The sequence below is a fragment of the Pongo abelii genome, chromosome 19 (genome assembly GCF_028885655.2).
Source record: "Pongo abelii isolate AG06213 chromosome 19, NHGRI_mPonAbe1-v2.0_pri, whole genome shotgun sequence".
Classification (NCBI taxonomy): Eukaryota; Metazoa; Chordata; class Mammalia; order Primates; family Hominidae; genus Pongo; species Pongo abelii.
The window spans coordinates 3,058,831-3,074,454 of record NC_072004.2 but is presented as its reverse complement, the minus strand read 5'-3'; the positions used below and the strand labels follow the sequence as shown (position 1 = coordinate 3,074,454).

General features: G+C 43.7%; 1 protein-coding gene across 1 annotated transcript; it reads right to left on the bottom strand.

Moving 5' to 3' along the window:
- Positions 1-6,392: 6,392 nt before the first annotated feature.
- Positions 6,393-7,641, bottom strand: LOC100439058 (olfactory receptor 1D2). Its single transcript, XM_009251122.2, has one exon. It carries the CDS (start codon positions 7,639-7,641, stop codon positions 6,679-6,681), a length of 963 nt encoding a protein of 320 aa, XP_009249397.2. The 3' UTR covers positions 6,393-6,678.
- Positions 7,642-15,624: the final 7,983 nt, after the last annotated feature.

Genomic DNA, 15,624 nt, shown 5'->3' with positions numbered 1-15,624 from the left:
ATTATGAATAACTTTATCAGATTAAAGGATGTGCAAATACACATTTTGAGATATGCATACACATATCTCTCTTAATTTTTGAAACTTTTGCACCAGCTTATAAATTCACTGAATTATGATAGTGTCTGTTTACCCACATCCCTACCATCAAGGGCTATTATAAATAGTATCTTCAATTTTTACAATCTGAAAGTTGAAAAATTATAGTATTTTAATGGAATTTTTTCTAGTTTTATTGAAGTATGATTAAGAAATAAAAAATTGTGCCTATGCTATAAAGCATGGTTTGATAAATGTATATATTGTGAAATGGTTACCACAATCGAGCTAATTTACATGTTCATCACCTCATATAGTTATGGTTTTGTGCATGTATGTGATGAGAACATTTAAAATCTATTCTTAGCAGATTTCAAAGACATAATACATTATTATTAACTATAGTTGTCATGCTATACAATAGAACTCCAGAACTTATTCCTTCTGCCTAATTGAAACTTTGTGCCCTTTGACCAGCATCCAAGATTATCCTTATTTATTTTCCTCTATAGGTAAAGTTGGTTTTTCATCCCTTGCCTTCTTTCAAGTTTTTATCTTTTCTTTCATTTTATAAAGTTTAAATATGGTATTTCTACATGTAGATTATTTGGTATTTATCCTATTTTGTTGTTCTCTTAGTGTCCTAGATCTATGATTTGGTGTCTGTTATTAATGTTGGAAAATTCTCAGACACTATTACTTCAAATATTTATTCTGTCCCTCTTTCCCTCTCTTCTCCTTCTGGTCTTACCATTATATATAAGTTACATCTTTCATAATTGTCCCACAGTTTTTAGATATTCTCTTTTAGTTTTTTCATTTTTTTCTATTTGCTTTTCAGTTTGAGAAGTTCCTATTGACATATCTTCAAGCTCTATTGACATATCTTCAAGTTCACAGATTTTTTTTTTTCCTCAGGCATCTCTAATCTATTGATGAGGCCATTGTCTTAGTCCATTTGGGCTGCTATAACAGAATACTTAGAGTAAGTGGCTTATGAACAAGAGAAATTTATTTCTCACAGTTCTGGAGGCTGGGAAGTCCAATATCAAGGTGCTGCCAATAGACCTGGTATCTAATGAGAGCCCACTTCCTGAGTCATAAGTGGCTGTTTTCTCATTGCATCTGTACATAGTGCAAAGGACAAAGGAACTCTCTGGGGCTCATTTTGTAAAGCAATAATCCCTTCCATGAGGGCTCTGCTCTCATGACCTAATCATTTCCCCAAAGCCCCATCCCCAAATACCATCACATTAGAGATTAGATTTCAACACGTAAATTTTGACAAACATTCACTCTATGCACCCGTCAAAGGCATTCTTCATTTTTGTTATGGTGTTTTGGATTTCTAGCATTTCCTTTTGATTCTTAAAGTTTCCATCTCTCTGCTTACATTAACCATCTTACATATTGTACACTTTTCTTCCATTAGATCCCTTTGCATATTAATCACAGTTATTTTAAATTCCCAATCTGATAATTCCAAAATCTCTGTCATATCTGATTCTGGTTCTAATACTTGCTTTGTCTCTTCAGACCGTGTGTTTTGCCTTTTACCATGTCTTGTAACTTTTATTGAATGCTGGACATCATGTATGGGTAAAGGGAACTATGGTAAATAGGCCTTTAGTGGGAAGTGTTGTGTTTATATGGCCAGAAGTTAGGCTGTGTTTACTATTTGCTGTAGCCATAGATATCAGTGGGTAAAATTTTCTCTGGTGTCCTTGTTTTTATCTCCCCATTGTCTTTGGGTTTCTGTGGATATTCCTTCTTAAATAGGGTTGGAGCCTTGCAGTTCTTTCCATTGTAATCCCGTTAGCATATAGGAGCCCTACTGATGTGGTGGTGAGATGCGGGGGCAAGGAAAGCATTCCATAATCCTGTGATTAGGTCTTGGTCACACTTAGGTCTCACGATGAGTTTGTGCCCCTGCACTGTTATTTCACAAGCACTACTCAGCTTCCTCCTCTCCCTTAAGTGAGACAGGAAGTTTAGAGTTGGGTGTTTCCCTTCCTCCATGTTGAAGGTTAGAGGGAGCTGGATATTTTTCTTCCCCCACATTGTCAATTAGGCTCTGGTAAAACCTATAGTTGGGGCAGGCATGGTGGCTTACACCTGTAATCCCAGCACTTTGGGAGGCCAAGGCAGGTGGATCACCTGGGGTCAGGAGTTCAAGACCAGCCTGGCCAACATGGTGAAACCCCATCTCTATTAATAATACAAACAGTTAGCCGGGCATGGTGGCACATGCCCGTAATCCCAGCTACTCCAGAGGCTGAGGCAGGAGAATCACTTGAACCCAGGAGGCGGAGGTTGCAATGAGCCGAGATTGCCCCATTGCACTCCATCCTGGGTGACAAAAGCAAAACTCTGTCTCCAAAAACAAAAACCTACAATGGGTTAGGCTCTGGTAAAATCATTTCCCTTGAGAGCCAGCCATTATTAAGGAAATATATACTCTGAGCATATTTCAAAATTGCTGTTTTAGGGGTCTGACAGGGGTTGCTTTTCTCCTCCCCCTGTCAGAAGCATAAAAGGATCCTTCTAAAATCTTCACAGTAAGAATCTGGTGGTGTTCCTGGAGGTAAAACTCAGGAAACTGTGAGGGTCCTCTTAAGACTCCCCACACCCCAGCCCAGAGTTTCTAATTCCCAAGCTAGTTCACACCGATTCTCCCGCCTGTCAGTCGTGGTCTCGGTGTGTGTACCTGTGCTGGCCCCAGCAGTGGGCTTCTGCTTCTGGGCTGGGCTTCTATTCCAGTTAAGCTGTGATTCTTTGTATTTACCTCTCTCCCGTTTTCAGAGCAGCAGCTTGCCCTGTGACTTGAGTTCTTTGAGGAATCTAAGAAGAGTTGTTGCTTTTGAATTTATTGCGCTTTTTCTTGTGGGAATAGGACTGATGATTTCTAAGCTCTTTACATGTTGGAGTGTCAACCAGGACTCTACATTTTATTTTATTGATAACTGCTGGTGGTGAACATTTATGGTCTTTCCGACTTCTGTTTCTCCCTTTCTGACAGCTGCCAATTTCCGTTTGGCATCCAGGTGGCTCCAGGGAGTGTGGTTCCAGCCAAGGCTCCAGAGTGGGGGTGTCAGAATATCTAATGGCCTGGCCACGGTGTGATGGTTCTATATGGGTGTGTGACCTAAGTTACCTTAACAAGATTCTTTACACTAGCATTGCTCAACTCAGTTTCCATGAGAGAATTAAGCCCTACACAAAATGACTCGACTATTTTCTAAATTTCATAGCTGGCAACATTCTAGATGCATAGGACGGAAGTTAGTACATGACAGAGTGTATGTTTTGGGACGTTCAGTTAATTCCCTCAGGGAACTCTGGTAGAAAAGGACAACTCTAGACTCTCGCTCCTCATCAAGCAAAGAAATGACCTTGCCACCAGAAGTCTGAGAGCCAAAAACGAGCTACCAAGTCTGACTTGGGCCAAAACCCAGAAGAGAAAGGAATCCCAAAAAGAGACTGCTAATGATTGAACTGCTTCCCCTCAAAACGCATTTGCTGACTCCAACACAGGGACTGAGATAGCAGAGAGTGTAGCTGAGAGGCTAAGAAGTGAGCAGAGTTTTAGCGGGTTATGTGGCTGGAGAGATAAAACTTGCAGGTAAGGTCCTGCCAAAGGGAAAAGTACAATAAACACTCTCAGCTTTGAAATGGGACTGTTAGCGTGCTATACATTCTAGGAGTAAGGCATGATTGGAAATAGGCCAAGCCTCGCAAAGAATGAAACTCAGCTTTAAGCAACTAACTCGATCATGGGTTGGATGAAAGGGATCTACTCCTGTCCTTTCTGCCTGCCAGACTCAAAAATAAGTCATTTCTGGAAGAAGAAGCTATCATCCAGAGCAGTGCTATCCAATAGAAATTTCATGTGAACCACATACATAATTTAAATTTTTCAAGAGCCACTTTAATAAAAGTAAAAAGAAATAGGTGAAATTAATGATGTATTTTATTTAATTCAATAATCTAAAATATTACCACTTCAACATGTTAATATTTAAAATTTTTCATCTGTCATGGTTGTAGTGAAAAAAATATTTAAAAAATAAAAAATTATAAGTGACAGATTTTACATTTTTATATTTCATAGTCTTTGAAATCTGGTATGTGTTTTGTTTGTTTTGTTTTGTTTTTTTAGACGGAGTCTTGCTCTGTTGCCAGGCTGGAGTTCAGTGGCACGATCTCGGTTCACCACAACCTCCACCTCCCAGGTTCAAGTGATTCTCCTGCCTCAGCCTCCCGAGTAGCTGAGACTACAGGTGCGCGCCAGCATGCCCGGCTAATTTTTGTATTTTTAGTAGGTACGGGGTTTCACCATGTTGGCCAGGATGGTCTCGATCTCTTTATCTCGTGATCCGCCCGCCTCGGCCTCCCAAAGTGCTGGGATTACAGGAGTGAGCCACCACGCCTGGCCTGGTATGTGTTTTTTAAACTTATAGCACATCTCAATTAGGATGCCAAATATGCATCAAAAATACTGGGTCTGGGTTCTCTCATGAGGCTGCCTTAGCGATATCAGCCAGTGGTGCAGCTGTCTCAAGGCTTGACCAGGGAAGGATAAGCTTCCATGGTCATTCACGTGATCCCTGGTAAGTTTCCACATTTTGCTAGTTGTTGGACTGGGGGCTTCAGTGCCTCGCTGTCTGTTGGCTGGAGGCCACCTTCAGTTCCTTGCTACTAAGGCCTCTCAAAACACGTCTGCTTCCTTCCACAGAGCAATCGAGAAGAGAGCCAGAAAGAGAGGAGATGGAAATCATAGTCTTTTATAACTTAATCTCAGAAGTCATTAGTTTTACTGTATTCTCTTTGTTAGAGGCAAGTCCCTAGATTTCACCCACACCCAAGAGAGGGCACTATATACAGCCATGAATACCATGAGGCAGCAATCATTGGGAGACATTTTAGAGGCTGCCTGCCCCACAACCCAAATGTCCATCTGTAGGTGAATGGACACTGATAGGGTTTGGCTCTGTGTCCCTACCCAAATCTCATGCTGAATTGTACTTCCCATGGGTTGGAGTGAAGGAAGAAAATGACAAACACAAAATTCAGGGTCATGGTTACTTCTGAAGGAGAGACATACATAGAGATTCCATGGTACTGGAAATTGAACAATACACAACCAAAAATAAAATGCACAAGAGTGATTAACAAAAAATGCAAATTGTTAACAAATACCAGGAAAAAGATAAACCTTATTGCATCAGAGCTATTCAAATGAAAATAATAATGAAAGACAACTATTCCCATAGGATAAAGAAGAATGTATTAAAACAATGGCGATATAGTGTTAGGGAAATGAAGTTAGCGAAAGCAGTAAGAGTGGAGCTGCTTCTCCTGAAGCTGAGAATCTGGGAAGCAAAACCAGAGGCAGGTATTAAATTATTAAATGCTCACATCTATAATCCCAGTGTGTCCAGAGTTGGTTCCTTCCAGTGGGTTCATGGTCTTGCTAACTTCAAGAATGGAGCAGTGGACCTTCATGGTATGTTACAGCTCTTAAAGATGGCACGGACCCAAAGAGTGAGTAGCAGCAAGAAATATCGTGAAGAGCAAAAGAACAAAGCTTCCACAGCATGCAAGGAGACCAGAGTGGGTTGCCGCTGCTGGCTGAGGGGTGGCCAGCTTTTATTCTGTTATTTGTCCCTGCCCGTGTTCCGTTTCTGTCCTATCAGAATGCCCTTTTTTTCAGTCCTCCCTGTGATTGGCTACTTTTAGGATCCTGCTGATTGGTGCATTTTACAGAGTGCTGATTAGTGCATTTTACAGTCCCCTTGCTAGCTACAGAGCACTGATTGGTGCATATTACAATCCTAGCTACAGAGTGCTGATTGGTGCGTTTTACAATCCTCTTGCTAGACAGAAAAGTAGTCCCCACTCTACCCAGGAAGTCCAGGGGCTTCACCTCTCACCACACTTTGGGAGGTCGAGGCAGGTGGATCACTTGAGGTCAGGAGTTCGAGACCAGCCTGGTCAACATGGTGAAACCCTGTCTCTGCTAAAAGTACAAAAATTATGGCCGGGCCCAGTGGCTCACTCCTGTAATTGTAGCACTTTGGGAGGCCAAGGCGGGCAGATCACGAGGTCAGGAGATCTAGACTCTCCTGGCCAACATGGAGAAACCCCATCTCCACTAAAATACAAAAAAAATAGCCAGGCGTGGTGGTGGGCACCTGTAGTCCTAGCTACTTGGGAGGCTGAGGCAGGAGAATTGCTTGAACCTGGGAGGTGGAGGTTGCAGTGAGCTGAGATCACGCCACTGCACTCCAGCCTGGGTGACAGAGCCAGACTCTGTCTCAAAAAAAAAAGAGAAAAAAAGCTTCTGTCCCAGCACTTAGTTTCTCCTGTGGTTTCATGCTTGGTTCATCTGAGCATACTCAGGTCACATGACCTAAGGACCTATGGCCACTGAAAAACAACTCGCAACCTTGTTACATAAAAGTTGAAACAGATGAGTCTGGTGCAGCTGCAGTTGGGTTAGACAGAGGTGTCTTTGCTTCACCACAAATCCATAAACTCATTCTGAGCTGGACCTATGTTCTTATCCGATATCCCCCACAGGCCTTGCTCACGGTGGAGGAAGTTTTCTGTCTCCACTTCAATGCCCAAAATTACCCCTCATGTCAACTTCTGGAAGGCTTTTCCTTGGAGAAGTCTTCCCAGAGCCCCATGAATGTCCTTGTTCCTCAGGCTGTAGATGAAAGGGTTCATCATGGGTGTCACCACCGCATACATCACTGTGGCTACTGAGTCCTTCGTGGAGTAGGTTTGGAGGGGCTGCAGGTACACCATACCCAGAGTCCCATAGAAGAGGGAGACCACAGCCAAATGGGAAGCACAGGTGGAGAAGGCTTTGTACTTCCCAGTGGCTGAGGGTATTCGGAGGATGGCTCTGACAATGCGGGCGTAGGACGTGATCATGAAACCTAAGGGGATGAGGAAGATGAAGCAGCCAGTGGCAACCAGTACTGTGTGGTTGACATGGATGTTGGAACATGCCAGCCTCAGCAGAATGTACATCTCGCAGAAGAGGTAGTGGATCTTTCGGGACCCACAGAAGGTCACCCTGGTCATGAGGAGGGTACGGATGAGGCCATAGAGGACAGAGAACACCCAACACAAGGAGAGGAGCAAGATACAGAGCCGAGGGCTCATGGCTGTGACATAGTGGAGGGGGCAGCAGATGGCCACATAGCGATCATACGCCATCACGGCCAGGATGAGGTTGTCCAGGGTCACCAAGGAGAGCAGGAAGTAGAGCTGCATCAGACAGCCTGCATAGGAGATGGCTTTGTCCTGGGACTGGAGGTTCACCAGCATCTTGGGGATTGTGTTGGTGACAAAGAAGAGGTCAGTGAAGGAGAGGTTGGCCAGGAAGAAGTACATGGGGGTGTGCAGGTGGGAATCAGAGCTGATGGCCAGGATGATGAGCACATTTCCCAGCACCGTGACTAGGTACATGGACAGGAACATCCAAAACAGGATCCGCTGCTGCTCAGGACTCTCTGACATCCCCAGGAGAAGGAACTCTGAACCTTCACTCTGGTTGCCTCCATCTATTTCCCCAACTCTCTGCAACATTAACACCAACAGATGTTTACAAGGTGCCCTCAATTGTAAGATGACAAGAAGATAAGCAAAATCAGCTATTTTCTTAGCATTAAAAATACTTTAGACTAAATTTTATAATCTGTTTAGATAGGCAACAAAGTCATAACAGGCACAAAAACAGAACGTGGAAAATCTCTGTGCAACTTAATTATTCCAGCAACTTCTAATCTGGCGTACTCAATATTATAGGAATAATATCTATGACTTATTTTAAATCCTGTCATCTTACTGTACTCTTGAAATGTTTAAAGATGAGTATGTTATGACGTATAGATTTTTAAAACATGTATACATTATAAGAAATAGATATTGTACAACTAGACAAAGGGGATCATATTGGAAAGGAGAGGGAAAAATTATTATTTGCTTATATGATAGTCTATCTGGGAACCCTCAATTGATGAAATGTCACTGGAAATAAAAAGGGATGTCAGTAAAGTTACCAAACACAAAATGAATAGACCCCAAACTAATGGTGCTCCCAGTAAGCCATATAGTGTAGCCATAAAGCCTGTGCCCTCAGAATGCAAATCCGAGTACTACCACCGACTAGCTGTGACATCCCAGGCAGGTTACTTGAGCTCTTCCAGAACTGGTATCCTCCATGTGCAACATGGGGGTGGCAAGGATAAAATTAGGTAATAAAGTATTCAAATATTGCCCATTATTCCATATATTATATCTATGAATTCGGTTAAAATACAATACAAAGCAATCCCATTTCCATTATCTAAGTATTACAATGTTAACAAGAATTGCGCAGGACCTGCAGATTCTCCCAAGAGACATAAGATATACATTTAATAAATAGATAAAATTACCAAAAGTAATGCATAGTCACTTGCATTAACCTGAAGCTTAACCTCTCAAAGTCAAGATCATGGGATTTGGGGGAAACAAAAGCTAACCTAAATTTTACCTAAAAGTACGCATGAAAATAAGCTAGGAAAAGATTGAAACAGAGTAACGAAGGGAACCCGCTCTGCCAAATATCCAGACTCTAAAGCCTGGTACAGATGCTAGAGTGAGCAAATGAGTAGAACTGGATGGAACTTCAGAAACAGCCTGTACATGTGGATTTAGTGAATTGTTATGGTAGTACTTATTTTATTTTATTTATTTTATTTTTTTATTTTATTTTATTTTATTTTATTTTATGTTAATTTTATTTTTTAAGACCAAGTTTCACTCTTATCATCAGGTTGGAGTGCACTGGCTCGATCTCAGCTCACTGCAACCTCCACCTCCCGGATTCAAGCGATTCTCCTGCCTCAGCCTCCCAAGTAGCTGGGATTACAGGCACCCGCCACCACGCCTGGCTAATTTTTGTATTTTTAGTAGAAACGGGGTTTCACCATGTTGGTCAGGCTGGTCTCAAACTCCTGACCTTGTGATCTGCCTGCCTCGGCCTCCCAAAGTGCTGGGATGACAGGCGTGAGCCACCGCGCCCGGGCTAAAATTTTATTTCAAATGCAATAAAGAGCCTTAAAGGACTTTAAGCAGAAGAGGGTGTGTTTATTTAGCAACTCTCCTTCTGCTTGCATTTTACCAGGAGTATTTTAATAATCAAGTAGGGCTGCTGCATCTTTAAGCAGATGCTTTTTAAGTTTTTGTCACAGTTAACAGCGTTCCCAATATGGAGCCATACTTGTGTTGCTGGTATAAACTATTAAAATTGACTCCCTGATGTTTTATGTGGCTTTTGTAGTTATATTTATAAATAAGATTGGTCCACAGCCTGTGTGTGGGGGGCCAATCTTACTCACTTTGCATTATCACACCTGCATTTATTTTGCAAAAGAAAATGCAATAACTATGGCAAAAAATACTGCAAGGAAATAGACTTTTTGGAGCTAAATCACAATGTTATAAGTTACACTGACAGTTATTAAAGATACTTGAGATCGTACACTTTTTGCTTTTATGCCGGGAATCATTATGACAACGCTGGACGCTGTAGCAAATAGCAGACTCCTTGTGTCTGGTCTTCTAGTCTTTCATAAATTTAATTTTATATTTCTTGAAGATCATAACACCTATGTTCAAAAACTCATTTTCACACACACTATTATCCTTGAAAACTATTTTTTCAGCATCAATTACTAAGTATTTTTCCACAAAAAAGGAGAAAACCGTACACTCAACAATGTCATTTTGTGACTTGGGAAACTAACAAAAAAGGACATGCTTTTATTTCAGCATATTCTAATTCTAGAAATTTATTTTAATATAATCAGACAGAATGTAAAAATGTAGGTATTTTCTGAGATGTTTCTCAGAACCTGTTAATAATCGAAAAAACTGTAGAAATAACATACACATTCAACATTCGAGATTTTCTTTGAAAGATTACAGAATAAGCAAATCCATAGAGACACAAGGTAGACTAGTGGTTACCAGGAGCTGGGGAGAGGGAGACACGAGGAGCGACTGTGAAAGGGTACAGGATTCTTTTGAGAGTGATGAAAACACTCCAGAATTAGACTGAGGTGATAGTTGCAAAAGCGCATGAGTGTATTAAAACCATTCTTGCCAGGTGCAGTGGCTCACGCCTGTAATCCCAGCACTTTGGGAAGTGAAGGCAGATGGATCACCTGAGGTCAGGAGTTGGAGACCAGCCTGGCTAACATGGTGAAACCACGTCTCTACTAAAAATACAGAACATTAGCCTGGCGTGGTGGGGGGCGCCTGTAGTGCCAGCTACTCGGGAGGCTGAGGCAGGAGAATCGCTTGAACCCGGGAGGCAGAGGTTGCAGTGAGCCAAGATCGCACCACTGCACTCCAGCCTGGAGATTGTGCCACTGCACTCCAGCCTGGGCAACAAGAGTGAAACTTTGTCTCAAACAACAACAACAAAAAACAAACAAAAATAATTCCGTTGTACACTTTGAATGGCTGAATTTTATGGCATTACTTATATCTCAGTAAGTCTGTTTTAAAATTACATAATCCATCAAATTAATGGAACACTGAAATGATCATAAACAATGATGCTAATATTTTTAAATTTATGTCTGGAAAGATGTTTATAGTAATTGTTAAATTAAGCATCCAGTTTATTATTCTTCTATAATAATATAAAAAACATGCAGTTCACCCACACTCGATGCCAGTGCTACCGACTCTTCAGTGTCACTGTGAGGATGAAGGCAAGAATATAAAGGGCTCAGCACCCGTGCTGCATCGGGTCTGCTTTCGAAATTACAAAGCAGAGCACGTATCTTCCCTGTGGTGGCTGAGCTTTCCCACGTCCTCCAGAGCAGGCCACGTTTGTGGCCGGTTGGTCAGTGCTCCAGGCTGCTTTATCCCCAGTGGCCTCTCCTGCTCCCTCGCTCTGCACTTCTAGAATGCAAGAAACACGTTTCCTTCCATCCTTAGCCTCGCTCTTCCTTTTCACCAAATGTGCTTTCTCCACTCTCATCTTCCATTGTCAGCCTGGAAGGACCCATTATTGCTCCCAGTCAAGCACCTCCTCCCACCCCAGAGGTCACAATGACAGGTTCTGCGTTATATCTTGGTCTTCACATTCCTTTAGGATGGTCCATCTCATGTTTTTCCTAAATGTCTGTTTTCCCACGACACTGTGAGTGCCTCCACAGCAGGGAAAACATCATTTTCATGACTGCATCCTCAGGACCTCAGCCAGTACCAGTCATAGTGTAGGCGTCCACACACGAGGACCGAACTGAACTGCATAGAATATTCGACACTCCGTGCAATTGAGAACAATAAGTAAGGAATCGTGATGAGCCCAAGAGCCTAAGAAAATAAGAGACAGTACAGAGAAAAATGCAGTTGTGTGAAAATCCAGCCAGTGTGCCAGCAAAGTGTAGAGCCTGTTCTGCAAATTCAGTCGGAAACATTATTAATTTGAAGTAATGAAGAATAAATAAGTGCAGATGTGGGAACTGTGAGTAACCCAGAAGTAATTTGGAGCTCCAGGTGAAGGGCAGAGGATGAGGCAGGCCCTGCATTTAGGAAATGAGTGGATTCATTACTCCACTTCCCCAAATCCAGTTCTCAGATATTCAGTGCCACTGGTATGTCAGAAAATTTCGAGTCAGAAGTTTGGGTTCGAACCCAAGTTTAACACATAAAAAACGGTTTTTTGAGCAAACCACCACCTTTTACTCAGCATTTGGTCAGACAATGTGTTAAATACTTTACATAAAGATCTTTAGTTCACACAACAACCCTACTTGGTCCTATTGTCCCATTTTATAGATGAGGAACTGAGGCTTAGAAGATGAGTAAATTTCCTGAAATTGCTTGACTAGTAAGTGATGGAGCCCAGATTTGATTCCCCTATTCTGTTGCTCAAGTCCACTGCCTAACCAGCCTGGTGCCTGGAGTTCAGGGCCCTCTGGGATTCTTCCCTGACAGATGACAAGGAAAGCCAGAGACCCCCAGAGGAATCAATACCACTGCTTTCTAGCCCTCAAGGCAAAGGTCTCCTGACCCTGTGCATCAGAATCACCTGTGATGCCTCAAAACAAAAAGTCGGTTTTCTGGCCCCCTGTTTTGAATTCTGCTCTGAGAACCAAGCCTTTTTAGGAAGCACCTGGTGATTTGGATCCTACGCTTTGGGAAACACTGCTCTGAGTCTGTAAGAGTCAGTGGTTCTGAACACTTGTGTGGTCAGATGGCCTTAGAGAGACAAACCCCCTTGCAGCATGGCTGGGGGGAGAGGGGAGAGAACACAGGGGCCGTATGGAAAAGGGCTCCACGCTTGGTGTCAGGACACTGCACTTGGTACCTCCTCTGTCGTTTCCTGGCTGCGTGACCTCGAGCAGGGCGTGCAACATCCCTGAGCCTCCTCGTCGCACCCACAAAGACTTCTTGCAGGTTGTGAGAATCACATGCAACAGGGCGTGTGACAGCACTTTGCAAATGAGCAGTAAAATAATTGCAGGGATTCTTCGATTCCCTTTCAACACTAAGAGGTTAGATCAAACAGAGTTTTTAAAGCATGCGAGGATGTTTGTGAGAGGGAAATGGAGAAGAGAGAAAAAGGAGAAGGAAGAAAGGAAGGAAAGGAGGGAGGGAGGAAGGAAGGGAGGGAGGAAGGAAGGAAGGAAGGAGAAAGAGGAAGGAAGGGAGGGAGGAAGAGAGAAGGAAGGAAGGAAGGAGAAAGAAAAGAAAGAAAGAAAGAAAAGAAAAAGACAGAGAAGGAGAGAGGGAGGAAGGAAGGAAAAGGAAAGGAAGAAAAAAGAAAAGAAGAGAAATCAAGCCTGAGGCTGAGCCATCCAGACCTTACCCAGTGTCCGTGCTGCTCTCAGAATTCACAGGTTCTGCTGCCTCCACTTTTCTCCTCCATCCAGTGAACGTTCAGAGTCAGGACATACAGGGCCCAAAGTCTGGTGGTGGGACTCAAGGCTGAAGCAGGGTACAGGTGAAAAGCAGGGGAACTGGCGCCTGGACCTTTGGTCCCCAGAAGAGAGGAGACACAATGTAAGACCGGGTGCCCCAGTGGGGCTGCGGGACCTGAGAGCTGATGCCTGAGCCTCAGGTCAGAAAGGAAGGGGCCGAGTCAGAACTGTGTCAGGATTATTTATCAGTTTGGGGGAGGCCTCAGGGAGGCAATCCCAAGATGGTTTCTTCAGATAAACATGGGTAATTGCCTCGATCTCAGTATCTATGAGCAAAGGCCTTGGGAAATGAGTCTTGTTTACAAGGAGTAGGCCAGAGTCTCCCTCCTCCCCCACGTGGACACCTTCCTCCTTCATCTCCCTTTCCTCTTTCTGGTGGATAGGATGCGCTTGGCTCTCCCAAACCGTGGCTCCCAAAGCCCTCCCTCTCTTTGACCAAACCATGGCCCCTCAGCCTACCCTCTCTCTACCTCAGCCCACCCTCTGTCTGCCTCAGCCCTCCCTCTCTCTACCTCAGCCCTCCCTCTCTCTACCTCAGCCCTCCCTCTCTCTGCCTCAGCCCTCCCTCTCTCTGCCTCAGCCCTTCCTCTCTCTGCCTCAGCCCTCCCTCTCTCTGCCTCAGCCCTCCCTCTCTCTGACCAAACTCCTAGCTCCACTGTCTCAGAGCTGAAAGGACTTCAGATTCAAACCAGGCTATGCAGACATATCCTCCCCATAAAGTAACTGGATTTTTAGCACCCTGGCCAAACAACACCTCATCTGGCTAGCAACTCATCTTGTCTTTGTATCTCCTCTTTATTTTTATTTTATTTTATTTTATTTTTTGAGACAGGGTCTTGCTCTATTGCCCAGGCTGGGGTGCAGTGGCACCGTCACTGCTCACTGCAGCCTCAACCTCCCAGGCTTAAGTGATCCTGAGTAGCCTCCCGAGTAGCTGGGACCACAGGCGTCTGCCACCACATCTGGCTAATTTTTTTTTAATTTTTTTGTAGAGACGAGGTCTCACCATGTTGCCCAAGCTGGTCTCAAACTCCTGGGCTCAAGCAGTTCTTCCACGTTGGCCTCCCAAAGTGCTGGGATTATAGGACTGAACCTAGCCCTGTATCTCCTCTTCGATGGGAAGTTTACTGCCTTCCAAAAGATTTCAAGCAAAGTGCCTCCAGTCTCATATTTGGCAGATGTAAAACATCTCAGTTTGGAGTCCTCCTTCAGGCCACAGTGACACCATAGGCACCGTGCTGGAGGAGAATATGAATGATTTCAGCCCTGTTCCTAGTTCCACTACTAATGGGCCATGATTATCGTTCTAGGCCTTAGTTTCCCCTACTTTTCTTTGTTTCTTTTTCTTTTTTTTTTTTTTTCAAGACCGAGTCTCACTCTATTACCCAGGCTGGAGTGCAGTGGCACGATCTCAGCTCACTGCAACCTCCACCTCCCGAGTTCAAGCGATTCTCCTGCCTCAGCCTCCCGAGTAGCTGGGACTACAGGCGCCCACCACCAAGCCCGGCTAATTTTTTGTGTTCTTAGTAGAGACGGGGTTTCACCGTGTTAGCCAGGATGGTCTCAATCTCCTGACCTCATGATCCGCCCGTCTCAGCCTCTTAAAGTGCTAGGATTACAGGCATGAGCCACCCTCCCCGGCAGTTTCCCCTTCTTTTCAAATCTAACAATAATAAACCCTCCATGGTGAGATTATGAGGTGGTCAGGGCTGCCTGACCACCCAGCCATTACACAGAGTCATTATGAGAACGTACCCTCTCTCCTGCTACTGAAGTTCCTGCATTCAGTCCTCACCCCCTGCATCCCCCCTCTGCTACTGAAGTCCCTGTATTCACTCCTCATCCGCCTTCTGGGAGCAGCCCAGACTCCCAACACCTCTCATCAAAACCAACCTCAGTTCTACTCATACCCAGAGTTTATCTTGCCATTCATCCTTTTCTTGTGCTATTCATGCGTTATTGACGGCAGGCATTGGGCTCGGTGCTGCAGATACCACCATGAACAAGATGAACATAACTGCCTCCCCTTCTGGAGTTTGCAGACCAGTATGGGAGAAGTCTTCTAAAGTAAACAGACCGGGAAATAAAATCATCACAAACGGATGAATGCCGCTAGGAAACAGGAATCTGAGCAACAGATAAGAGGGGAAGAGAAATGATCAACTTCTTAGATCGCTTGGTCAGAAAAGGTATCTGATGTCGGCGTGGATGCGGTGAACAGGGAACACTTGTACACCGCTGGTGGGAATGTAAACTAGCACAGTCACTATGGAAAACAGTGTGGAGAGATTCCTTAAAGAATTAAAAGTAGAACTACCGTTTGATCCAGCAATCCCACTACTGGGCATCTACCTAGAGGAAAAGAAGTCATTATTCGAAAAAGATACTTGCACACACATGTTTATAGCAGCACAATTCGCAATTGCAAAATCGTGGAACCAACCCTAATAACCATCAATCAACGAGTGGATAAAGGAACTGTGGTATATATATGATGGAATGCTATGCAGCCACAAAAGGGAATTAACAGCATTTGCAGTGACCTGGATGAGATTGGAGACTATTATTCTAAGTGAAGTAACTC

Bases quoted from the DNA above. Each gene is read 5' to 3' on its own strand.
- LOC100439058 (XM_009251122.2), bottom strand. From the start codon at position 7,641: ATGTTGCAGAGAGTTGGGGAAATAGATGGAGGCAACCAGAGTGAAGGT.